Here is a 26,797-nt window from a genome sequence, read left to right on the forward strand (position 1 = left end):
TAACACCCATTTGCAGGAAGGAAGGCAGAGGCGTATGGGGGTGTGTGTGGTAAGGCTTAGGGATGGAAGCAGAGGTGAAATGGGGAGGGGGCTAGGGGTAGCCTGGTAGGGATTCAGGCAGGAGAGGCGAGGTCTGCGGGAAGTCTCGGGCTGTGGAGAGAAAAAGTAACCTGCGAGGTTTCCCTTTCCTTGTGTCCCGGTCCCCCTCATCTGCTGGGTGTGTGGGAGAGAGATGAGGGGTGTGTGTGGGAGGGGTGGCTCCTATTTTCTCTGCAAGAGTACCACCAATGAGTGTGCTGTCTCCGGGTGTTTCTTCCCTTTCCCTTCTTCTCTACCCCACACCTTTCCAACCGCCACTCTTTAGAACAGGCCGACTAAGAAGGAAGCAGCAGGAGCTAGGCCCTCCAAGCTTTTCCCCCAAGGATGCCTTTTAAAGCATCCTTTCCAGGCCCTGATCTAACCACAGCGCTTCAGAGCTAGGCTGGGCATCGCAGCAGGAGGCAGATGTGCAGGCCTCTCTGCTGGGCAGCCTCCCTGGCCTGACAGGCTGAAGAATTCCCCATCTGCCCCAAGTGCAGAAGCACCTCCCCAAACCGTGGTTGCACCTGCAACCTGGAGGTCTGCCCTTCGCTTAGCCCGCACCCCTGGACTTCAGTCTCAGGGAGCTGGGCCCAAAAGGAAGCCAGAGTCTCCCAAAGGGCCTAACGCAGTGGACTTCACCTAAAGGATCAGAGTCCCCCTGAACCCAGGGTCCCTTCCCCCGAATCCATCAGCTAGCACTCTGCCTGTCTTCATAGCCACTGATCTCTCCCTGCCCACCCCCATCCACCCAATCCCGGACAGTAGCCGGCTGGATTGGTGTGGGGGGGGGGGGGAGGGATAGACTGGCCCTGGGTAAGAAACACTTCTGCTATCTGAAAGTTGCCATAAGAAAATAAATACAAGTGACATTGTACTGGGCCAAAGCTCATTAGTTCGTTGTCCAGGCCTAATAAAGGAACAGAAGCGCAAATTATAGAGTTCAGCTTCAACACACGCTCTGTCACCCGAGATCAGCGCACAGAGAGCTTGATTCCAATTGCTTCGAACTTGCTGCGCAGTTCGCTCCCCCCCCCACCTCACTCGCCTCCCCCCCTCACCCCTCCTCGCAAGCAGGAGGTTGGGGAGAAAAAATATAGTTCCAGAGGGGGTAATGATCAAGGTTTTCCTCTCGGAAGCCCGCACCACCTCATTTCCCATCAGTAATCCCAATAAAATTAACGTGGTGGCTGCGATTGAAAAGAGGTGGGCCCAGGCAGAACACGCTCTTCTCTTAGCAAAAGGTAAAAGGCAAAAAAAAAAAAAATGGCCTTTTGTTCAACTAATTAACGAAGGCCCAACTCCAAAAGCAGATGTGTTTGCTTAGCTAATCACACGCATTTTTCTTTCAAAGAATGTCATTTTGAGGGGGCCATGGGTGGGGGGGAGGGATCGGAGAGAGAGACCACCACTCCCTAAGCCCTTTCGGCCTAGGGGTTTCTCACCCCAAGCTGAATTTTAGGCAGACAATCTCTCACACCTTTCTTCCTCTGGCTCTACCCCTAGAGGCCCACAAAGGGGCAGGAACCTCCCGCTAGCCCGAAGGCCAGACTTGCAAGTCACTAAGGGGAGAGGAAAAAAAAAACAACAACAACTTTTAATGACACAGATGCCATATTAAAGGAGGCAGTTTTACAATTCACTTTGAATAGGACGCTAACTTATTAGAAGCATGTTATCAGAGGGACGATAAGATTTATAACTCCACGAGTCAGCTTTACACCTTAATGACAATAGATTTTTTTTTTTTAAGAGAGGAAATCTGTTCTCTATTAGAGAGGAGATGAGAATCCCTTCCCAGTTTTCAGGCATTTACAGTCAGATTCAGGACAGATACCAAGCAAACCTTTTGTATCCCCAGATGAAAGATTTTTTTCCCCCCCTTCTCTTTCCTCTTTGACCATGAAACTAGGTCTCCTGGTTGGGTAAGCACTTTGCTCAGCTTTTTAAACCTGAATAGAAGAGAGAGGAGGATAGCAAAAGAACTGGAGGTGATAGAGCTAGAGATGGAGTTCCCGCTCCAGTTCACATGGGGGGGGGTATCACCATTTTCTCCATCTTTCTTTACCATAGATAAAACAGTTTTCCCCTAAACCAATACAGTAAGCAAACTTAAAAACAACAAAAACAAACTGGGGTCCTATTACAAACCAACGCCCAGCACTAACTGCTTTAAAATTACTGCATAATTAGATTTAGTTGAATTTCACCATTAATTAGGCAGCCGCACTGCAGGGAGTCTTTGAAATCTGAGAAAACGGGGAAAAAAATCATCTGAAGCACTTTTTTTTTTTTAACCCAACTTCAATAAATCTTGAGGAGGGCTGGAATTCTGAATATACCTTGCTTGCCTCTCTCTCCCAGGCCGGTCAGGGCTTTCCTAGGCCCAGGATAGGGCTTGGAATTGGATGTGGGTAGTGGTTCTCCTGATTGATCTACCAGAGCTTTCTGAACCACAGGCCCAGGAAGGACTCTCTCTCTCTCTCTCTCTCTCTCTCTCTCTCTGGGAGGCCCAGGTGAACCCCACTACTGCCCTGGTGGCCTCTCACAACCTATTATTAGGCACAGCGCAGGCAGCATATCTGAATGGCTGCGACCACCCTGCCCGAACAGCAGCTTTCATTCAGTTCTGCGATCGCATCCACTACCCTGCCAAATCTCATACCATCTCCTGCACAACAAACACCACCACCCCCTTCCACTATCACCCCTACACACACACACACACACACACACACACACACACACACACACACCTCGCCCCAACTTTGACATACAAGCCAGCAAGTTCTGCCCAAGTTCAACGGGGTTCGAAACCACTCACCCACCCAACCCTCTCCCTCCGCCCTTGAATGAATGAGCAGGGAAACTGACCGGGCGGGCGCCTGGAAATCCTGGCTTCTCTCTACCCCCCCAGCCCCTCTCTCCCCTTCCCTCCCTGCGCCCCAATACCATTCAAATGTGTAAGATCATTCGCAGATGCAGATTGAGGGGGTTGTTATTATAATAATTATTATTAATTTTAAAAAGACTTCTTGCAAGGAGAAGAGATATGCAATCAGCTCTTTTGACTCTAAGGTGGAGGGTTGTGTTGTCCAGAATCGGGGTACGGGGGGGCGCAGGGGGAGAGGGTACAGGCCGCTACCCATCATTTCCCTACGCATTCCTCCTTGCTTTAATTACAGAATAATCCAGGTCTGCACACTTGGCCAGCAAGAGTTTAAAAGAGGGTGGTTTTTTTTTTTCTTTTCTTCGGCCTGCAGATGGAATGGCCCTTCGCGCACCCCACCCCCCACCCCCCCTTTTTTTTTTTGGTCCCCAATGTGTTTCCTATTACCGGCTGCGCCGAGCCTGGCAGCCGGGCGCTCGCGGTGCATGGGAGACGCCATGTTGGCTCAGCTCAGAGGACCAAGTCAAAAGCGAGCCTCAAGGCAGAGTTTCACACGCTCCGGGTCCCCCACGAACGCCCCCCCCCACCCCACCCCCTCGCCTCCGCCTCCCGGTCACCCCCGGCCCGGCCCAGGCCGGAGCCCGGCCCGCGCGCGCGCAGCGCCCCGCACCCCGGCTCTCCCGGGGCGCTGGGGGAGGGGGATTCTGTACGTGGGGGTGGGGGGCTGCGGGGGGTCGGGGGGGCCGTGCGCTTTCCCATAGCTGCTGCCAGCCCCTCCAGTCCCCCTCGCAGCCCACCCCAGAGGCGAACCCCTAGCCCCGGACCGTCGCCTGCTAACTTTGAGCCTTAGCTAGCTCCTGGGAGGCCCAGGGCCAGAGCTACTGGAGAGCTAGGAGGGCAGCGAGCCGGGCGGACCGGCTGGGATCCCCCCCTGCGCGCGCGCTCACACACACACACACACACACACACACACACACACACACACACACACACACCCCTGCCCTCCCTCACCACCTCAGTCCACCCCCAGGGTTGTTTGAAAGTGGCCAAAAGCAGAGATCCTCTCTCTCTCTCTTTCTCTCTCTCTCTCTCTCTCTCTCCAACGACTATTGTTGCATTTCGCGTCTTAGTGAGTTCTCTCTCACACACCCCCGAGCGTCAAGAGAGGAGGGGAGGAGGGTCAGGTTTGGGAAAAGAAATAAAGCGAGCTCAGATCAGATGGAGGAGAGAGAGAGAGAGACAGAAGGGGGGGGAGACCCAGCAAGGAAAAAAAAGAGACACTTAAAGTCGCCATGTTTAGCTGCTTTTTAAAAGATGTCGTCAATTTCACACAGGACACCCTCGCTGGGTCTCAGCCCTCTTCTTTTGTCCAATTCAGTCCCAGCAAAGATCTTTTGTTCTAACTCAGCATGAAAAGAAAAACTTTCTTTAAATGCAATAAACTTAAACCGAACTCAAGACTCCAAACAGATCCTCCTCCGGCCACTCTCAACACATACAAGGGGTTTTGTTTTAAGCGGCTAAAAATTTTTGTGTCCTGGGTATCTGCCTGAGAGACCCCCAAGCTTATTGCTGAAACTTAAAGAATGAGAGAGAGAGAGGGGGGGGGGAAGAGAGGGGGTGATTTTTCAACATCTACCAACACATGCTTATAGCCATAATAAAACAGGGACTGTCTTTTGCTTTGAAAATCATAAATTATAATTTAATGCCAATAATAATTTACAACAAATGGCTGTTTACAATAAGCTAACACAAAACAAACAAGGAAAAAGGCCTGCGTTTTACTTATTAGAGAAAACTTCACACGCTCACACGGATAGTACTTGCAAGAGAACATAAACAACAACCAACCAAAGCTCCTAAGGGTCAGATACTGCACTGTCAGAACAGACTTGTATTTATATATGTATATATCTACAGCAAGAAGCTGAGGGTCACATAGACAACTCTGCCCAAATGCACACATCAGACAGATTGCTTGGGTCTGCATGTATGGACTCGAAACGGGGTATCAAAGTTAAATACACATTGCAAAAAGAAGGGAGGACAAAAAGGAAAAGAAAAACAACCCAATACCTCTCCTTTCACCCTCCTCCTCATCCTCTCTAGGCCCCAATTTTAAGATGAAGCCACCGTCTGGCAACATGTTTTGAGGGAGGGTAGCTTGGAAAGTCCAAATAAAAACAAATTACAAGCTTCCAGCACCCAAGCCTTTTCTTTTTTCCCCCAAACCAGAGAAAGAGAAAGGGGGAGGGGAGGGTGAAGCTGGTCCGGGTAAGATTAAAAGAAAATAGTTACTACTTCCAAATCAGCCTTCCCTGTAAAGTTTCCTTCCTTCTTTCTCCTCTCTTCTTTTGCTTTATTTGGCTGGTAAGGACAAAGGATCCCAAGTGTAGATTAGATACCTACACAATCTGAAATGTCCAAATGTCAGTATGTTCATAACTCCAATGGAAAAGATCCTTTTGACCTATATCTGGCCAGGCTTTAAGAAACAGAGTTGGGGGTGGGGGAGTGGACAGCCAATCTTACTGCAAGCCATATATATCATATACATGAGATATGACATGGCATATCATATATACATATATTTTTTAAAAAAACAGACCTTTCAGGGCTCTAAGCTACACCACTGAACTGGAAATTCTCCCCTCAACCATGCTAGATGAGAACGACAGAATCTATATATTTCAAAAATCACACCTACTTAAGGAAAAACTCTTGCATTGTAAACAACTGCCCTCTACTTCCAATGCTATGATTCGCTTGCTTGAGTTCTCTGCACAACTGTCAGAAATGTACAAAAGAGTATTTTTTTCCTGATCATAAAATAGATACTGATCTCAAGATTTCTAATACTTTTCACAATACTTCCCTAAGCAGGCACTTAAGTGTGACAAATATAAGAGCCTTTTTTTTTTCCTGGAAAATCCATTTTTAATTAAAAGGAGGATTAGGTGAATGGGGGCGGCTTCCTATATCAGTGTGGCACTTTTCTAAACCATAGATAAACCATTAACTTCAGCTTCCTTAACACCCCCCTACACACACCCAAATTAAACAGGCAAATACACTAGTCTACCTTTTTTGCAGAAACTGATTGAGGGGGTGTAATCAAATGGAGCCCCCTTTCCCAGGGCTCACAAGGGCTCTCCGCCACAGAAAGACAGTAAGTGTGGACAGCAAAACAGGTTTCAGATATCAAATAATATTTTAATTTCTGAATACTTTCAATTTTCCTTGGAATATAACACACAAAGACTCGACCAAACAGTTCAGTTATTATAACTTTTACAGTATACAGAAATGTTGCACTTAAAAAAAAAACCTTCAGTTTTTTTTTTCAAAAACACAAACTGTAAACTCTAAGATACTCAGTCACGTTACCTATAAGTGCCAACAGTGTTATTTTGTCATGCTGATTTCAATGGTATTTTTTTAAAAAGGGAAAAATATCAACAATTATAATACAAAGGGCTTGCAAATATACAAACAGATTATAGGATTTTCATAACAATTCAAGAACTAAGGGAAGGGGGGAGACCCAATTCAAATTACAAAAGTTCACTTTTTGTTTTTAAATTCAAAACCTCAGCCTGTGTCTTGGACACACTCCTGGACTACCAATAAATTCCACAGTTCATTCTCTTTCTTTTTAAAAAGCTAGGTTTATCATGGCATAGGAGGGGGGGGCAGGGGAAAGTTAAATGTGGTGAGTGGTTCCTTCGGTTTCCTAATTATTAGAGTGCTTAATTTCACCTACAATTTTTTGGCCACCTCTTGTAAGTGCATTTCCAGCCTCTGAGTTGTCTTTTAAACGTTTTATGTCTTCCTATGATATTTTTCATGGACTCAGTTTTAATTCTTGCAGAACATATATTTTAATGATACACAGTTTTTTTTTAGAAGCCAAGATTATATCAAAACTTATTATAGAACCACAGAATAAACTGGTTTGGAACCAGAAAAGTACAAAAAAATTTAAAAAAAAAACAGCTAGAGATACATAGACACAGGACAATTAATAATTTGGAAAAAAAAAGACTTACTTTCTCCATTCTGCTAATTTTCTCCCAATTTCCTTAAATGCACTTTTAGCAATAGTTTTCAAAAAAAATTACCAAAAAAGAAAAAAAAGACTAATTTCCTTTTTTATACAAAAATGATAAGTAGCAAGTTGTTCTGACCAACACAAGAGTTTTTTTCAATGCATTCTGTAAAAGTTCATGACAGTCTTTTTTTTTTGAAATTCACAGTCCATTAATTTCTTCCCCTCTCTTCATTTTTTTAAGCAAACTTGTAACATCCTTTTACCTCCTTTCTGAACAGAAGGGAATTAAGCAAACAAAACCAGTCTTTTGCCTTTTCTTTCTGCGTGTTTTCACTCTCCCTTCTTATTTTGATTTATTTATTTATTGAATTGCCATATACGGCCAGTTAAAACTGCTGCCGGAAAGTAACATATCCCGGATGAGGGTTTCGATGGGGGTTTTACCTACCAAACGGACGAAAAACAATTGCTCTATGACTGAGGAAGACACCGTGCGCAGAGAGGGCAGGCGAAGCAAAAGCTTTCCGAATCGCGTTGGCTGGTTGGGGTACTGGCTCCTAACATACTCTTCCAAAGCACACTGGGACTTTTCCTGCAAGCTTTCCACGTGGGCTACATCAGACAGACCACAGGCATCTGGAAGAAAGTTTAAAGAGAGAGAGAGAGAGAGAGAGAGAGAGAGAGAGAGAGAGAGAGAGAGATTCAGTCATCAGATTAAGAGGTTTGAAATGGGTCATCCAGTGTACATACAGAGTTCTGTCAAAACTGCCCAACTAGACTAGGTCCTAGTGCTTAATGCATTTGGAAACTTAAAAAAGGGTGTGTGTGTGTGTGTGTGTGTGTGTGTGTGTGTGTGTGTGTGTGTAAGAGAGAGAAAGAGAGAGAGGAAAAGACAGAGGGGGGATGTCCTGGAGTGTTTGCTTCAAAATCAAACACACTCAGGGAGCTCCGGGCTTTCCCTGGCCTCTCCAGTCCTCAGTCTTCACGCTGGGTGCTTGGGAGGCCTAGGCAAAAGTGCACTGGGTGAATCTGACCCAAGTCAGCACACAGATAGACAAACAGATGAACCCAAACTGCCACCGCTCCTCCCCCTCATCCTCTGTAAATAACAGTTTGGCCTGTAATTATATAGGATGGGGGTGGGGGTGGAGGGGGGCCACAACCTGGCCCAGCCCGGAGTAATGGCGTCCACCATCCAGCTTCAGATTCTCCCCCAAAGAGGGCGACTCATTTTTCCCCAGTCTTTGAAACTGATTTAAGTGGTCCTTTAAAACTGATCTTGTCAGTTTAGCCCATTGAAGGGCAGCCATGCAAACTGTGATCTCTCTGTTCATTTGAGCTGTTTCTCTCCCCCCTTTTCTTCTCTCTCTCTTTTTCTCCCACTCCCCTTTATTTTATTTTATTTTTTTTTAAACTTAAATCCAGGTTCCTCCAAGAAGCATCCCCAATCTTCCCCCTCCCTACACCAACCCTCCCTGTTATCTGCAGCAAAACACTTTTCTTTCTTTCTTTCTTTCTTTTCTGATATGTGAAAATACAATAAGTGCCTTTGAAATGAGACGCTTTCTTGGTGAAGGCGGTTCAGGTTGTGACCTGACCTTTGAGGGGCTCCCCGAGACAAGACTGGGGTTAACACATGCACATTGTGAATCATTAAAACAGATATTTGAAAGCACCTTCCACCACATCCACTCCTAGAACCAGGGACACATGCCTCCTCCTCCTCCTCTTAGTATCTAGGACTCTACATATCTTCAGAAGGCATAGGTGTGTTTGTGGGGGGGGGGGTGGGTGTGGGGTGAGTGTGTGTGTGTGTAATTAAAGTAGCTGTTTGTCTAGGACTCAATTCCTCCACATTGGGACTTTGTGTCTCCCACTGAATCAGATAACACAGACCTTTATCTCTTTGTGAGGTGACTTACATTCTCTCCCCAGGCCTTCACAATTTGCAAATATTAATAAATTAAACTGCTATGACAGGATCGGGCATTTCTTGCTTTGAAAGACCAAGCAAGGGTAAGGAAGGCAAAGAACTAGCAATGATATGGAGAACATACAACCAACCCCCACCCACCATGGGAGAATGTGGGTTGGATGTCAAGTTGTGGGAAAGGGGTGAATGCACTGGAGGGCTAGGGGACCATCTTGCCTCTACATTTGCATCAAGCAAACAGTCTAGACAGGAGGAGAAGAATCCAGAATCTTGATCCGACCTGCTGTATGCAGCTCTTCCTTGTCCAAACTTTGCTTGCTAGTGAATTACCTAAGACTTCTGAAGACAGGATTTGGGGCAAGTGTGTGTGTTGGGGTGGGGGTGGGGGCTGGAAGAGGGTGTTATATACAAAGCAGCAATGCATAGAAGGCAGCGAATTGAGAGCTCAGATCCTGAAATAGGTTTAGCAAAGGACTTGGCTCCCCAGACTTCTTTCAAACAATAAAGATACAACTGTGTATCTCTCTGTCTTTTTGTTTCCCAAATAAACTACACATCTTTCCTAGTTTCCTGATTATAAGCTTCAAAAACTGCAAGTGGGTGACTGGGTTCCAAGCCCTCTGTTACTGTCCAAATGTTTGTTATTCTTAGTTGGGAACCCCTCTTTCCCTCCTCAGCTGTGACAAAGGGATCAGCTGACAACTTAGTACAAGAATGTGAAGGGAGGGGGTAATTTCCACCCACCTAGACTCTGTTGAACTCAGCCTAGAGGCAGCCAAAAGGCTCAGGTGTGGCCCGCAATAGAAAGCCAGACACTTTCAAAAATCATTTGGCCTCAAGAGTTAATTAATATCAGATCTATTACTCACACAGGTTAAACTACATGCAAACTAATTAGATTTCATAATGCAGGCAATGATGGTTTTATATCTCCAGCAACATGCGCAGCTGCTGGCCCACGTTGGCATACACTGAGGTTGCTCTGCAAATTGTCTTTAAGTGGTTGCCTAGGCCAAAGGAGCTAGAAGCCAGAGCCCTCACCCCTTTATGTGGGTTTCTTTCCTCTCTCTTACTCCTGTCTGACAGCTCTCTTCCCTTGTGCTGCCAGTCTGCATTAGTTTAATAAGAAGGCGAATTTGAAAATTGCTGCCCTCCGGTTGGATTTGCCTCAAGCTTCAACTCCTACAGAGTTAGCAGATAAAACTTTTCCCCTGTAGGGGGAAACTTTTCTCCAGCAGGGATGGCTGCCGAGGATGCTACACTGCTCAGGGCCATCTATCTCCTCCAGGCCCAAGCTGGGTGCCAGAGGAAGTTTGAGGCTCCAGGATATTCTCTGGAGACTTAACTAGGCCCAGCAGGCTTGGACTCAAGGAAGTAAATCAGGCAGTCAGGGTCCTAGTCTGCTTACTGTTGGTGTGTGAGGGGTGGGGGGCGGGGGGAGGTAAGGGTAAGAGGCCTGAAATCTGTGGTATGTTCTTTGCAACTCAGCCTTCCAAGAGATGGCCAGCTAGCTACAAAGTTTCTTCTTCAAGCTGTACACCCTACTGTTTGGACTTTCAGGGTGTGTGTTGGGGAGGGGAGGAGGAAGGTTGCCTTGTCCTGGGGACACCCCCTCCCCCAAATTTCTCTAGACCCTGTGTACCAGGAGTCCCTGGAGGTCCCCCTTCCCCCTTCCCCGTTCCTACCTGAGGTGAAGAGGACTATGGCCTTCAGGCAGCTGTACTCAGCCGAGTCGACGTGCAGCGCCTTGAGTTTCTCCACTTGCTCTTGGAAGATCCGTATGTGGTCCATAAAGGCGACCACTCGGTCGGCTGACATGGGCGATGCGTGCAGGCCTGCAGCGGCCAGGAGCGGGGCGACGTGGAGGGGCATGGAGCATTGGGCCGCATTCAACACGAACAGCTCGCTCCAGGTGAGGCGCAGGAGGGCCACCTGGTCCGTGATCTGCAGGTCCGGGAAGAAAGGGATGTTCCGGGCCCACTCGACGGCGCTGAACAGCATCCTTGCGGCCAGTTCACAAATGTTCTCGATGCCCATGATGTTGTTGGGTTGCATGCACTGGCTGCCGAAGCGGGACGTGGGGTAGGGCTCGGCTCGAAGCAGCAGGGAAATATATCCGGACAGGTACGAGTGGCAGTTCAGGGGGTCCCCGTTGGTCAGCGCGAACTGCCCGTGGGTCGGCTGGGTGGGTGGCATCCTGCCCCTTTGCACCGCTGCGGGGGAGGGAAAACAGACACTGTGCAATGAGTGACCAGACCCCGTCCTCAGAGCCTTCCTCTCCCCCCCCCAACGCCCCCCAAGAGCCTCTACCCCAGCACGACCACCCCTCCACTCCCCCCTAAACAAAATAAACATGTCCCAGACCCAGGGCTGGAGGGGGGGGAGGGAGGGCAAAGAACCAGACCAGGCCTGCCATAGGTGTGCAGGATGCCAGGTGTCAGGTCACCACCCAGGCCGGCTCGGGTGGTGACCTCGAGTTTGTTGCAGACTTGCTGCACCCAGAATCGGCCACTTGGCCTTGGGGAGACAGGGGTTCAGGGGTAGGGGAGTTGGGGGGGGGTGTCCCGGTGGCTGTGAGCAGGAAGGAGCCCAGGTAGAGGGTCAGGGGGTGCATCTTCCTTTTTTTTTTTTTTAACCTCTACACAGCTGGTATTTCTTATTGATCGGAAGCCAGAGGGCAGGAAGGGGGCGAGCCCAGGGAGGAGGGTGGGTGACAGCGTTGGCAAAGGACGCAGAGAGTGTATCCCCAGATGGCCTAGGATCACCCCCAGGATGACTGTTTCCCTCCCCCCAAATCACACTCACCCCAACCTTTCCAAGCCCCCAACTCCCACCCCCCCCCCCAACACAAAGCCTGACTGGCACAACTCCGAGCTAGAGACGATCAGAGAGAGTGTAGAGGGGTTGGGAGGTGGGGTAGAGGGGGGGGATTGCTGCCGTCTGCCTAATCGATCGGTGTGCGCTGGGAACGGGAGAGAGGCCGGCTAAGGTGAGGAGGAAGCCGGGGAGAGGCCCGGAGCAAAATAAATTAATGAATGAATGAATAAAATAAAAGCCCAGGCAGGGCCCGAGCGAGGACCCGCGAGGAGGAGGAGGAAGAGGAGGAGGCCAGCCGGCCAGGCTGTGTTCGGAGGGCTGGAGCTGTTATCTGACTCCGGACCGGGAGAGTCGCTCTCGCAGAAACACAAAGAAAAGCCCGGCGTTGGCTTTCTCCTAGCCAGAGAGCCCGCGCCCGGCGCCCGCCCGCCCGCCCGCCCGCCGAGAGCGCCATTGGCAGAGGCCCGGCCGGGGAAGGCCACGGCGGCGCCCGGGTGAATTTCCGATCACAAAGACCCAGAGTCGCGCAGGACGAAGGCAAAGGGGACCCCATGCGCCCCCCGCGCGCCCCCCGCGCGCCCAGCCCTCGCCACGGCTCCAAAGTGAAAGGAAAAATAGAAAGAAAAAAAGAAAGAAAACCCGAGGCTCTCCCCTTCCCCCGCTTTTTCTTTTCTTTTTTTCTTTCTTTCTTTCTTTTTTTTTCTTTTAAAGCAGAATTGCAAATCCCAGGCCGGGTCACGGGAGGAAAGCCGGCCCGCGGCGGGCGGGCCTCGTGGACAGGGCGAAACGCCTCACACGGCCATTTGCCATTTGAACCTTCTGTCCCAAAGTACAATCTCAGGTTAGGGTTTGTCGGCGGTGGTTTTGGTTTTTGTATTTTTTTTTTGTCTTAAAGAGGGTGGGGGCTGGGAGAGGAGGAGGGACATATGTTGAACATGCAGGAAAAACAAGGACAGAGAGAGAGAGATTGAGAGATTTACAGAGAGAGATTTAAAACAACAAACACCCTCCATGCCCCCCTTTTGCAAAAAGGTGAACTCGGACGAACTCGCCATCAACGCTAAGAAAATGATCATGACTCCCCCCCCCCCCGAGAGAGAGAGAGAGAGAGAGAGAGAGAGAGAGAGAGAGAGAGAGAGAGAGAGAGAGAGAGAGAGAGAGAGGTCTGCCAAAGCATACGGATCGGGGAGCTCTAGATTCCTCAGCAGACATCGCTCCTAGTATTTAAAATACCCCCCCACACCCACACTTTTGCACACTGCCGTAACGAAAAGAATAAGGCTCTAAGTGAGCCCCCAGACAGACAGACACACGCACCGGGGCGCCCCCCCACCCTCACTGCCGGGCCCGATCGCTTCCCTCCCCCACCCCATCAGCCCCCCCCCCCAGGACGCAGGAGCTGGAGAGCGGGGTGGGGTGGGGGGGGGGGGGCGTCCCGGGGTGTGGAGGGAGACAGGAGAGGCCGATACCTTCCCGCCTCATGCCCACTTTGAGGCACTTCTTGAGGCGGCAGTACTGGCACTGGTTGCGGTGGTGCTGGTCGATGGGACAGTTCCGGTTGGCCCGGCACGTGTAGCTCAGGTTCCTGCGCACGCTGCGTTTGAAGAAACTCTTGCAGCCCTCGCACGTGAACTGCCCGTAGTGCTTCCCGCTCGACTTGTCCCCGCACACCACGCACTCGATGTGCTGCTGCTGCTGCTGCTGCTTGTCACCTCCGGGGCCCCCGGGGCCTCCCTGGCCGCCGGCCGCGGTCTGGGCCGGCGTGCTCGCCGGGCCCCCTTGGCCGGGCGTCTGCGGCGTGTGCGGGGCACCAGGCGGCGGGCCGGGCACGGGGGGTGCCTGCGAGGCCTGGCTAGCCTGAGAGCCGGGCACTTCGTCCTGGGGGTCTCGCCACGTGCTGACTACCATGGCCATATCTATTGGGGGGGCCGCGTCCGGACTTCTTCCTGCTCCCCTGCAGCTGCGGGCGTCGGCGGGGCGGGCGGGTGTCGGCGGGGCGGCTCCCCCGGGGGTCTCCGGGTTCGGGACGCGCCGCCTTTTGTGTGAACCTGGAGCGAGAAGGACGCAGGAGAGGGCGCGCTGGGCTGGCTTAGGGTTAAGTTGATGGAGGTTGCTTAGTTTGTTGTTGGTTGGTTTGTGTTGTTGTTGTTTTTTTTTCCTTTTTGCTTTTGCGTTTAGGTTGTTGGTTGTTTTGCTTTTTGGCTTTTTTTGGTTGGTTTTTTGTTTTTTGTTTTTTGTTTTTGGTTGCTGGTTATTTGTGGAGGAGGAAGAGGAGGAGGAGGAAGAGGTTTTGCTTTTGCAAAAGTTTGGTCGATGGCTTGTCTGGCCCGATGTGTTTGTTGTTGTTGTTGTTTGTTTGTTTGTTTCTGTCGGCTCAGCTTTGTTGCTTTTTTTTTCGGGGGGCTTTCCGTCGGGAGGGGTAGGGGAAGGGAGTTAGGGGGGGAAGAGGGACGAGTGGGAGCCGAGCGTGGAGAGAGGGAGGGGAGCGAGAGCTGCAAGTCGATTGTCTGCTTCAAGACAGAAGTAGGAGGCAAAAAAATCTCTCCAAAGATCTCTCTCTCTCTCCCTCCCTCTCTCTCTCTCTCTCTCTCTCTCTCTCTCTCTCGTTCACTCGCTGGCTCTCAGATCGGGTGTGCAGCCGTGGAGTAGCAGCAGCAGCAGCGGCAGCAGCAGGAGGAGGAGGAGGAGGAGGAAGAGGAGGAGGAGGAGGAGAAGGAGGAGGAGGAGGAGGAGAAGGAGAGGCGACTGTCCGGGGGCCAAGTCCAGGGCAGCCCACAGTCAGCCATTCAGGAAAGCCATGGACATCTGGAGGACTTGGAGAGCCGAGGCGCGCGGGCGCGGGCGCGCCCAGGGATCCGGGCAGGCCGGGTCGGAGGCCGGCGGCCCGCGCGGAGTGGCCGGAGCGCTGCCCGGGTCCGGGGATATCAGCATGAAAGTGATCCGCGTCCGGCGCTGCTGCGCGGCGTGGTCCCGGCGCTCGGCCGCCCGCCGCCGCCGCCGCCTGCCCGGGGCGCCCGGCGCGCGCTGGGCTCCGTCCAGCCGCCGCCGCCGCCGCTCGCTCGCTCGCCCGTTCGCTCGGTGGAGGCCGCTCGCCGCCGCTCCCTGCGGGGGCCGCCCGGGCCGCGCTCGCCGCCGCCGCCGCCGCCGCTTGAAGCCGCCGGGGGGTCGGGCCCGGAGCCGCCGCCGCCGCCGCCGCCGCCGCCGCGGTCTAGCGCCGCCGCCGCCGGTGAAGTCGCTGCTCCTCCCGCGGCTGCTGCCGGAGCCGGAGCCGGAGCCGCCGCTGCTGCTGCTGCCGCTGCTGCCGCCGCTGCCGCCGCCGCTGCTGCCGCTGCTGCCGCCGCCGCCTCTCACACATAGGGAAAGAGTCAACTCGCCGGCGGCGGCGGGGGAGAAATGATAAAAGAGAGAAAGGAGGGCAGATCACCACCTAGAAGCACATCCTTCGTGCGCAGGGGGAGGGGGAGAGAAAGACGGGAGAGAGAGAATGGACGAGGAGGAGGGGAAGAAGGGGGGAAAATTACCAAAAAGAGAGAGAGAGAGGGAGAGAGAGAGAGGCGGCAGCCTCGGCACCCGGAGAAAAAGGAGAGGCAACTCGGGCAGAGGAGGAAGAGGAGGAGGAGGAGAAGGAGAAGAAGAAGGAGGAGGAGGAGAAGGAGAAGAAAACACACGCGCGCACGCACACACACACGCGCGCACACACACGCACGCACAGACACACACACACACACACACACACACACACCGCGGAGAGAAAAGAACAGAGAATCAAAGTGATCAAATATGCTAAAAAGGGGGGCGCGGGAGGGAATGCGATTTATAGGCGCCGGGGCTGGCAGAAGTGGCTTCTCCGCGCTCAGCTCACTGAGCTCTCTATATAGTGAACTTTGACACGACTGCTGCAACTTAGCGCGCGTTGCCATGGCGACGGCGCGCCTTAGAAGGCAGCCGCCCGGGTTGGCCTGGCCCCGGCGCGCGCGCGCCGCCCCCTTCGCCGTCATTGGCCCGAGAGCGCGGTGGCCCCCGCCCCCCTGCCATCCTCCTCCCACCCTCTCCCCACTCCTCCTCCTCCTCCCCCCTCCCACTCCCTCCCACCCCTCTACCCCCGGGGCCACGGACGAACGCCGCAGCCGCCCGGTCCTAGCGCGAGCGTTGTCGTCGCCACCGCCGCGCAGGGCGCGCGAGGGACCGACCGAAGCCGGGGAAAGGAGGGAGGGGAGCAGTGGACGCGGGCCGGGAGTGGGGGGAAGGGGAAGGGGGGGCGGGGAACCGGGTGGCCGCACACCACCCCGGTCTCCAAGTAGGAGGGGGGGATGGGAGTGTGGAGGGGGGAGAAGGGCGCGGGGAAGCGCGGTCTCTCTCTCTCTCTCTCTCTCTCTCTCTCTCTCTCTCTCTCCCCCCCCCCCCCGATCGCCCTGCGCCCCCAGGGCACCCGGGCACCCGGGGTTCCCGCCCCCGGGGCGGGGGAGGTGAGCGCGGGGCGCGCGCACGCACACACACAGACACACACAGACACACAGACACACACACTCCTAGCACGCCTCTTAAAGGAGAAGCTTTGCCTGGAAATCCAGGACTTTGCCTCTCTCGTGTAACTTGGGAGCTGCCACGAAATCCGCCGCACGCACGACACCGTGGACCCCCCCTGGCTCATTTACCCCCCCCACACCCCCGACCCCCACCCCCGGCGCATGATACACGAGAAGGAGAAAAGTTCCCAGGGTTGGTGTCCCCCCCCCATCTCTCCTTTATTGTAGTGCGGTTTGGCAGTGGAGATGGGGAAGGTGGGCGCGAACTGAGCATGAGGGCATTTTTCCAAACGGAAAGATTTGGATAGATCCGGGTGATGGCCAATTCTTGTTCTTCATCAAGTCTCACTCATCTCCTTGCTCTGTTGGGTAGCTCTGTGTGTGTGTGCACATGTGTGTGTACACGTGTGTGTGCGCGCGCGTGTTCTTCCTTCTTTTTGTTAAATGAGGGAAAGGAATCCCTCGGTATCCCTCCTTTCCTGGTAGGGTTAACACTTCTTGGGTTGGCGGCCTGACATTTTTAATTGCTCAAATAAAGCATCTCTCAGATGCTGAGAAGCAGGAGTAGAGTTCATCTCATTGTCGTGACGCAATGAAAATAAATGGTGCTCAACTTTATTCTCTCTCGTTGGTTTCAGCTAACTGACAAGCAACTGTGCTGACACACACCCAGTCGGGATAAGAGAAGGCAAAGACGCTGATGGACAGGCAGAGGCCGACGCTCAACCTCCCTCCATCCCCCCAGGCAACCCCCCCTCCCCGTGCCAACACACATGTAAGCGCACATGTATCAGATGTATCAGGGGACACAGACAAAGACTTCTGAGACTCTGCTTCGACGTCGCAGGACAGTTGAGTGCCGAAATCATTGTTCTCCAAGTTCCCTTTGCACATTCATCTAGTCATTACAACACACCCAGAGATCCTTCTCCAAATTGCCATTACCCATAGAACTCACCAGGAACCACACAACAAGCCATATTCTACCTCGAGAGAATCAGTGCAAAACAGAGAGAGAGAGAACAACTTCAGAGCCGAAGCTCTTCCCGCTCACAGTACTAACACAACCACTGATAGAATCGGGGCTTTGCCTTCCAGGATAGCATCAGACGCATCCAACGGTCCCCGTGTGCCACACGCATTGTATTCCATTGTAGCAACCTTGCTGTTTGATCAGTGGATCCGAATTATTTCACATGATACCAGCAAAAAAGAGGGTTCCATCCGGATACACTGACACCCACCAGAACTAGGCATTACCCACAAGCCACCCCAGGTCCACCAGCAATTAGAATCTTTTCCTCCACAGTTGCCTGAGCTACCACCGAGAATTAAAACAAGAACACTCTAGAGTAAATGGATACATTCAGAAAAGCACCTCTGGTGACTTAAGAAATCAATTGATGAGATAAAGAGATTAAAACATATAAAGACCCACGTATAGTTCACTTGTGTAGACTGCAGCTTCCATTCAGTTTCTTTATTTTTAACACACACACACACAGGCAGAACACTCCAAGTAAGAACCACACAAAGATGAAGGCAGATAGAGGCTGGGTTTTAAGCTTCACCCTCATCGCCTTTGCTTGCTCTGCAGAACTCATATATTTTGCCCAAGCTGCAGGTGCTATGATTATTTGGACATTATAAAAAAAAAACCAATATATAAAAGGCACTGATAAGTGCTTAGCTTGTCACAGGGTCAAACCAGGCTGAGAATTTTAGGTTAATTACAAACACCATGTAAGTTTTGCCTCAAGTGAGCGGGAAGGAGGGAGAGAGATCATTTCAGAAGACAAGGTTTTGTGTTTTATTTGTTATTGTTGGTCCCCCCCACACTCCCCGACTTTCTTTCAACTTCTATGATTCCAGGAAGAATGCGGGTAATGTCAGATGAAAGGCAACCTTAAGCGTAGAGTGGTACTAGGATTGAGATGAGAACTGTAATGGATATTCCCATTTCAACTTAAGAGAAGACAATAATAATTGATTATAGGGAAATCTTAATCTTTTGCCTCCTGAGGGCAAAGACTTCCATAGTAAAATCACTTTAAACAGCCATGCGAAGGGATGCTTTTGAGGAGAAAATGCTTTATGAAGAGATTTTTTTTGGGGGGTGGGCATTTGAAAGTTCTGCTGGCTTTAGATTAAAAATGAAAAAAAAATCCCAAGTATCTGTCAAAGAGTTGGAGTCAGATATGCACAGACCACAGGGATCTCCTGTACTTGGGGATTCATTCAGTTATGGAAATGACTGTCAAAAAGGGAAAAAGTATCACTGTATAAATTGTTGTTCATTTTATGGCAGAAGAGACAGGACAGTGGTTAGGAAGAAATAAAAAGGCAAAAACTATTTAAACATGTCTTCGGCAAAAGATATTCATTTGCCTTGACCCTAAGATTAAAAAGCTCCCAGATTAAAAGGTAAATATCCATCATTGTTATCTTAAAAAAAAAAAAACTCAGCCCACTCTTTTATTGCAGATGTAAATTTATTTTAATGAGAGGAAAGGCTAGCTTTAATTTTGCTAGTGAATGTTGGAGGGAAAAAAATCCCCATTTGTCTTAATCTAAAAAAAAAAAATCCAAACACCTAGGATTATGATTTTTTTTCTTCTTGCAGAAAGTGGGTGGATGATCAGTTCATTCTTTACAGATTAAATCACAATATGAATACAGACCCCAGCAAATGCAGAGTTTAACTCTGAACTCAGGGAAGCCAGTGGTCCTCTACGATTCATTGAATTTCCCCCCTTTCCCTCAATCTCGTCCGTGTGTGTTTTTCTCTTCTACCGTGCTGCAATCCATGAATAGGGAAAGGGCTGTCCATTGTGTCCCTCTGAACCCCCAAGTCAATGCAATTTTTAACCACTGGCTTGTGGTACTTTGAAAATCACCAGGGGCTGTCAGAGTTGGGTCCTCTGAAAAATTTACAGTGCTAAATCAGAGCATATGTTGGCAGGGGGAAAAAAATTGCTTAAGATTGGAGCAAGTGCAGTATGTGTCTGCCCCCTAGTGTAAGAGTCCTGGCTGCCTAAAATTCAACTTTAAAAGAAAAGCAGCTCTTAAAGGGAAACGACTTGGGGCTCACGTAGGCATCCGAGAGAATGAAACTTCTGTACATTTTAATCTGAATAATTCTTCAGGAATTAAAATTAATTGGCTCTGGTTTGCTGGGACTGTCCTCGGAGCTCCTCGCCCCTACGTTGCCCGGAGTCAATGGTGAAGAGGTGATTTTTTTTTTGAACTGGGTTTATGTGCGCCCCCCCTTTACCCCCTCCTCTTTTTCCCCCTTCTTTCTGTCTATGTCTTCTCTCTCTCTCTCTCTCTCTCTCTGTCCTCTCTCTCTCTCCCTCTCTCTTTCTCTCTCTCTCTCGCTGGCTTTTTTCTTTTTTCTTTCTTTCTTTTTTTTAAATGAAGAACCATCCCTTGAACATTTTGGACAGAGCACAGAATGGCTTCTTAAGTCAGCCCGGCGCGGTTGCTTTAGCCATAAGGTAGAGATTGGCCTGAAATCAGCTCGCCGGCTTCACCCACCTCCCCCCCGCCCGATGGTGAGTACTCTCGCTCGGCGACGTCGCGGTTCTCCATAGCTCATAGCTTAGCCGATCGCTCTGGCTTTCCCCAGCCCGCGGCGCAGGGCGCCCAGCCGGCCACGGCGCTCTCTCTCTCTCTCTCTCTCTCTCTCTCTCTCTCTCTCTCTCTCTGATCTCTCTCTGACTCTCTCTCTCTCTCTGACTCTCTCTCTCCGCCTGTCCTGGTGCTGTCACCGGCACTAGGTTACCAGATAAAAGCGCAGAGAAAAGGCAAAGCGATCGGCGCCTTCGGCCTCCGCGGCTCCTGGGCTTGCTAGCAAATCCAGTCGTCTGCCTGCTTGGTTTGTTTGGTTTTTTTTTTTATCCCCCCCCCCCTTCTTTTTCTTTTAATAGGACTGGTTTGCAGTTTGCTGTATAGAAGGAAATGAGTTTGAGGACACAGGGCTGGGGAGAGGAGAGCCGTGGTAGTCTTTAGGCTTTGGTTTAATCATATTTTGGCAGCTTAGCAATTGCATTCCCCCCCCCACCCCTCCTCCCCTCCTTCCCTACCACACACATGTAATAAAATATGGCATCGCAGTGAATTGATTCACCACCACCACCACCCCCTCTTCCCCAACCCCTTTAAACCACAATTCTAGGCATCTCATACAGGTTAGCAAACCGATTTTCTGCAGAAAAAAAAAAAACAAAAAACAAGTCATTTCCACCCTCCCTCAGCAACACCCCCCCCCCAACTCCACACAGCACAAGGAAAAAAAAAAAAAAAAAAACGTGAGAAAGGAGAGAAAGAAGAGGGAAAAAAATACTGTAAGTCAACATACCAAAACCATATTTGCCTTGTTCAAGGTCCCAGACCGCTTGCATCTTCCTTTTAAACTGGAATGACTCTCCTTTAGTTTGGCCGGGGTGGGTGGAATAAAATGCTTTGTTGGCCCCCAGGAGGGAAAAAAAAAAAAAAGATGTGACTTTGATAATTAAAGAGGATCTCTTCCTCGGTGTTTATCTAAGCGATTGTGCAAACTGATTTAAAAAAAATAAGAAAAGAAAAGAAAAGAAAAGTAGGCACAGCCCGCAGGGAACAAGAGAAAAGGTAATGGGGGGAAAAAACCCACATCCACCTCTGAGAAGTGCTTGCCTATGTATTAGGTGTTCTCAGCGTTGAAAAAGCCTGCACACTAACTTTAGAGAGACAAGGTTTTCAGGGAGCTTTGTAACACAGCTGCTGAGGAATGCGAGCCTCGCCTTTAAGAAAAAAAAAAAAAACCCAAACCGTAGGTAGGAGATGTCTAGAGTGATTCTTGTCTCTCATCTCATTCCTTAGAAGGAAGAGTGCCTTGTTACACCTTGTTTGGGGCTGGAAAGACAAGACTTTAAAAACACCCGTCCAATTGAAGAAGAAAAAAAAACAACCAACATAACAACAACTCCCAACTTAATGAGTTTAGTCCGAGGCTAGAGCAAACGGCTGAGCCTTAGCAGAAACGACCCTACGCGTGTATTGTAGAGCCAGACGACCCGAGGCGCAGCTCCACTGTTTGGGGTCCAGAGGGATGGAGGCTAATCCTAAAGCAAGTTGGGGGGGGAAAAACAAAACCAACAAAAAACACCACCACCACCACAGAAGTGGGAGGGGGGGGAGCAATAGGCTCCTAGACTGGCAAACAGGCTGGTTCACCCAGGATCAAAGATAGGACTTAAAAAAAGGAGGTCAACATTTTTCCTAAGAATCTCTTGGAATTCTCATCTTCTACTTTTAACTCAAGTCCCCCACCCTACCCCAAGTGATTCCCCCCTCTCTCCCTCTCTCTCTCTCTCTCTTTCTCTCTCTCTCTCTCTCTCTCTCTCTCTCTCTACCCTGTGGATTAATGCCTCCCTCCCTTCCCCCCCCCCCATGCCTGTTCTAGAACTTTCCTGAAGAGGAAATCTATTTCTTTTGGGGGGAGGGGTTCCCCGTTTCATACCTTCACATACTGAAGGCTGAATTCAACCCCCTCTCCCTAGCACTCCCAAGAATGAATTAAGGAAGCAGGAATACAGTAACTGGCAAAAATTGATCATAAACCACGCTGCCTCTAGCAGTTTAATACAGTTTTAACTAATGGATTTTGGGGTGTGTGTGTGTGTGTGTGTGTGTGTGCATTTTGTTTTAAGAGAAGAATAATGGGGCAATACGGATCTTTTATTTTAGGAAACTGTTATGGTAAGATGCATGTCAGACTTGACAAATGGAACTAACGCTCTTCGACTGCTTCTTGTCCTTGTCTTAAACAGGAATTAAGTTAAACACAGTGCTGAATGTTAATTACATGTTTACTGGCTAATGAAAATTACAAATGGTTTTGCCACCTCAAACAATGATGAAAACTCTGAAGACACTGTAATTATATACTTTGAGGGAAAGAACTCAGAATATTGATCATAAGAAGTGTAAATCTTTTTTTAACTATTCATTAATACCATAAATATGGGCTGCAGAAGTTGTTTTTCCCCCCTTCCCTCTGTCTTTCTTGTGGTTTGTCTCATCAGTTATACTAAGTAGATGGCTCCTTGAGACCCCTCTGGGGACATGCTGAACTCATTCTTAGCAGAAGGAGGACACTTGTGTAACTCGGCTGCCCCTCCCTGTAGCCCTGCCCTCTTCAACCCTAGCTGAAGGTCGACTGATCACTGATCAGGGAGGCTGGACTCTGGGCAGGTGAAGGTGGTCATAGTCTCCCCTCTCTCCTCCCCTTTCTTGCCCTCCATTCTCCTCCCTCTCCTCCCTCCCTCCTTCCCTTTCTCTCTCTCTCTCTTTTTTTGGCCAGGTCTGATTGATGATTGTCTTCCCCAGCCAGGGCGCTTGTGGGATAACTTGGTACTAATAGAGGACCAATTAGACCACCCAACCCATCACAGCCCAGAGATGTCACACTCTGACAACTTGAGCTCCCTCTTCAAGAGGTAGCTGGGGGTAGTTTATTGCCAAAGAAAGAAACAGAAAAATAATATTAAAACCAAAAGTTGGGATGAAGGTAGCTCTTGGATAAGGTTGCTCCTGGAGCTGAACCAGAACTGCTTTCTTTGGATTTAGGAGATTGTTTTTGAAGTGGGGGTGGGTGGGTGGTTGAGTTACTCATTTTCTTTTAACTTCAGCCAGTTTGGGAGCAGTGAAGGGGGGGGTCAAAGGTGAGGACTGTATTAACCCTAAAAAGCCAGTCTCTCTGGTCTCCTAGGCTAGGCAGCCAGGCGGAGGCTAGTTCTCTGGCTCTACTGCCTGGGTCTTCAGTGGAGACAGAGAAGCCAGGGAAGGTTCCAAGTAGAACACTGGAATTTCAGTTATTACTATGATTATTATTTTAAAGTACGCTGGGCTTGTGGAACTGGAGTCCCTCTTGTCCCCTGAGAATTCCCAAGGCACTGGGCTTTGTTTTAGAAGGAACCGAGTTTCTGAATGGTGTGAAAGGGACAGAGGGTCGCTTCAAATCGATTTTACTTGTCCTTTCTGTCTTTTCGGATCAACGCCCTTCAATGGGTACTGAGGTGCTCTTTCAACCAAAAACTTGTGTTACATTTTCTGCCTGTATTGGCGCTAAATACAATAAGCATTGGGCAGATTTTTTTTTCTCTCTCTCTCCCTCTTTGCTCTCCAAAGCAAGAAAGCACCCTAATTAAATTGTTTTATATGGACAGTCAAGACGGACCAATTAAGTATGCATTAGTATAAAGATATAGTCTGAAGATGTGGGGATTTAGCCAACCCTGGGCAGGACAAGGCCAGAGCCCTTGAGTTTGGGTGGACACAGGAAGGTCATATTCCTTCCTTCCTTCCTTCCTTTCTTTCTTTTTGCTTCTTTCTTCCTTTCTTTTTGCTTTTCCTTCCTTCCTTCCTTCCTTCCTTCCTTCCTTTCTTTCTTCCTTCCTTCCTTCCTTCCTTCCTTTCTTCTTTTCTTCCTTTCTTCCTTTTTTTTTTTTTTCCAGGGGAGCCTCTGGTATTTGCAAAGGCCTAGACCTCAGGTAAAAGAAAAAAAAAAAAAAAGACTGGCTAACAGGTGGATAGCTTTGGGAGACTTCCAGCTTGGGTTTCTCCTGAGTCGTGGACCGGAGGTGGGGGTGGCACATAGAATTCCACATATGCAACCTACATCCATGTGATCAATTGTACACACAGTATCCGTGTATGTAGTACGCACACCTCCGCTGGAGGTGACAGAGTGCCTAAGGATCACAGGGTGTCCCGCAGGTCGGCAGGCCAGCTTCTGGCTGTCCCAAAGTGCCTAGTTTCTCAGCTCTGTAATAAAGAACTAATATGTGCCCAACCTGGGGTTGGGCAGGAAGGGCAAAGGAGGTGAGGACATCTCCCCCCATGCCCCAGGCGGGACCCCCAGTAAAAAACCCCTACCCCTGGAAACACCCCCCACATAAGCACTTTTCTCTTGGTTTCTATGGAAAGGGAAGGAAAATCGAAGTGTGTGCCCCAGGGGTTTGGAGGACTAGACTCTGGCGTGGGCAAAGGACTCGATGGAGGGGGGAGGGTGTCGCAGCAAAGATTGGGAGCAGGGTTACCCCGGGGAAGAAGCTGACCGCCCTCCCTTCTGAGCAGAGGGGTGTGTGTGTGTGTGTGTGTGTGTGTGTGTGTGTGTGTGTTGGGGGGTGAGAGAGAGAGAGAGAGAGAGAGAGAGAGAGAGAGAGAGAGAGAGAGAGAGAGAGAGAGAGACCAAATAGAGAGGAGGGGCAGGATCGCAGCTTGGAGAAGTAAGTGGCTGAATGTCACAAGTAGAAAGGTTGAAAAGGCAATTTTCCAGGCGTGTTCCCCATTCCTCCAGACCAGGGGACCGGTCGTCCCCTCCCCGGTGCGGGTTGCTCTCTGGCCATAAATCAGAGGCTGGGGTGAGGATGAGAAGAGTTCCCCCCACCTCACCCCACTCCGGCCTCCCCTCCTCCTCCTCCTCCTCCTCTTCTTCCTCCTCCTCCTCCGCCCCGCTTCCCACCCTCGGTGGTGGGCTCGGGACCCCGCCCCGCCCGGGTCCCCACCAGGCCCACCTCCCGGTGGGAAGCCTCCCCCCCCCCACACCCCCGGCATCGATCCCCGGAGCCGAGCTGAGGATGTCACCGCACTAAATATTTACTGATCACACACAAATAGCCGGGGCTCCAACGATTTTCCTCGGTGTGGTGGAGGAGCGCGCGGGGAGCCGGGTAAATCATTTTATTAGTGTGGATAAAGCCCGGAGCACACTCCGGGCTGGCGTGTTTTAAGATGTGTCTTCCACGGGTTGAAAAGAGTTAGGCAGATCGATAGGGAGTGATTAGAAGCCCCCGGGGGTGACGGAGGGGGAGGGGGGGCCAGGACGCAGCTTTCTGGGGGTTTGGCCGGAGTTGGGGTTGGAGGGTAGGGGGCAGCGGTGGGGCTGAGCCTGGGAGGGAGGGAGGGAAGGATGGATGGATGGGGGGTGTCGGCAGTCCCCCCCCTTATCACAGCCTCCCCCCCCAGCTCTTGGATCTTTCGGTCCTCGAAGGGCGAAGCCCAGGCCGCCGCTGCGCGCCGGGGTCCTGCGCGCCCCGCGCCCCGTGCGCGCGCGCGCCCCGGGGGCCGTGGGGAAGGGTGGGGGGACCCTAGAGCTGCGGAGCCACGGGCTTCTCGTCCGGCAAAAGGGGCCAAAGGTCCACGGGACCCGGGAGCGAAGGTGGATGGCAGGGTTCCCCGTCCCACACACACTCTCTCTATCCAGGCCAGCCCCAAGTGGGGGTGACCCCCCTTTCCGGCTGCCACGCAAGGGAGAGGGGAGGGAGGCAGGAGAAGGGGAGGGAAAGGGCTCCTTGGAGACATCTTCGGAGGCTTCTAGAACGTTCTCCCGGAATAACGTCGGACTCTTCCCCTGGTTTTCAGTCTCCCGGAGTCCCCCAGGCCGTCAACCCTGGGTCGAGTCGGGGAGCCCGGGACTCTGGTGGGGGACGAACCCCGAGGCCACGCAGGTTGCGGGGATGACCCGCGCCCCCACCCCTGTGCCCTGCGAGGAAACCAGCTTGCAGGGGGGAGGGGGGCGCCAGGTACTGTCTTCACCCCTCTTAGGAGCGCAGGTGACCTGGAGCGGCACCGGGGGGCTTGGCTTGGGGCGGGTGGGCTGGTGCTGCTGCTGATTTCACTGGTGGAAGGCAAAGGAACAGAAAATCAAGCAAAAGGAAAACCTTCGCCCCAGTGCCAAGCGGCAAGGTCCAGGCTCGAACCCGGCGCTCTCCCCGACTTGCTCCCTGGCTCTACCTCCAGCCATCACGGAGGCGCTCGCTCCCAGGCGGGGCGGGAACGGGTGGTGCCGGGACAGGGGCTTCTTTTTCGTTCCTTTTTCTTTCTCACCCCCCCCCCCCTCCAGGCCTTTCCCCTACAAAACAGCAACAAAACAACTACAACAAACCCCTGCTCTCTCTACATCCACTCTGCATGCGAGCACGCGTGGACTCCAGGCTGCAGGAGTCTCTCTCCTGCTCCACTGCGCCAGGATCTTCCAGGCAGTTTGAGCGATCCGTTAAGGATGCCTTGCTTGGCCGATTTGGTGCAACAGGGAATATAACTTAGATCCGATGAACAGAAATATACCTATATACATTCTTGTACAAATATGACCTCCAAGTGCACTTGAACGATATGTCCAGGTGCAAAGCGATTTCTTTGCTGTACCTCAGCTTTCTGTGCGGAAAGCTCAAGAACATGGCTGGCCCAAGATAGACAGATAGACCGACAGACAGACCCCATCCCACCCCACCGACCCGTGTCTGGAGCTCAGCTCCATTAACCCTTTTTGGTCTTGGCCAGAGAGAAGCTCAACAACATTAATAAAGAGGTGGTAGTAAAAAGGATATGGGAAGGGAGGCAGCAAAGGGAGAAAGAGAAGGAAATCAGGGGGAAGAAGAAAGGTAAGGAAAAAGAAAGGAGAAAGGAAGGGAGGGAGGGAAGGAGGGAGGGAGGAAGGAAGGAAAGGAGAGAGG

The 26,797-nt window shown here is 51.1% G+C and overlaps 1 protein-coding gene across 2 annotated transcripts; it reads right to left on the reverse strand.

Annotated features, from left to right (window-relative positions):
• Window positions 1–6,163: 6,163 nt before the first annotated feature.
• Nr2f2 (nuclear receptor subfamily 2 group F member 2) lies at window positions 6,164–21,413 on the reverse strand. 2 transcript variants are annotated; one of them, XM_042698601.1, is made up of 3 exons: window positions 20,659–21,413; window positions 10,641–11,168; window positions 6,164–7,658 (listed from the first exon to the last, which is right to left on the reverse strand). In XM_042698601.1, exons 1-3 carry the CDS (start codon window positions 20,699–20,701, stop codon window positions 7,384–7,386), a joined length of 846 nt encoding a protein of 281 aa, XP_042554535.1. In that variant the 5' UTR covers window positions 20,702–21,413; the 3' UTR covers window positions 6,164–7,383. The 2 variants fall into 2 exon arrangements, with proteins under 2 accessions (XP_042554535.1, XP_042554534.1); XM_042698600.1 differs by lacking the exon at window positions 20,659–21,413 and adding an exon at window positions 13,242–13,936.
• Window positions 21,414–26,797: the final 5,384 nt, after the last annotated feature.

Source organism: Dipodomys spectabilis, unplaced genomic scaffold (assembly GCF_019054845.1).
Source record: "Dipodomys spectabilis isolate Male_0828 unplaced genomic scaffold, ASM1905484v1 ptg000233l, whole genome shotgun sequence".
NCBI classification, from domain to species: domain Eukaryota; kingdom Metazoa; phylum Chordata; class Mammalia; order Rodentia; family Heteromyidae; genus Dipodomys; species Dipodomys spectabilis.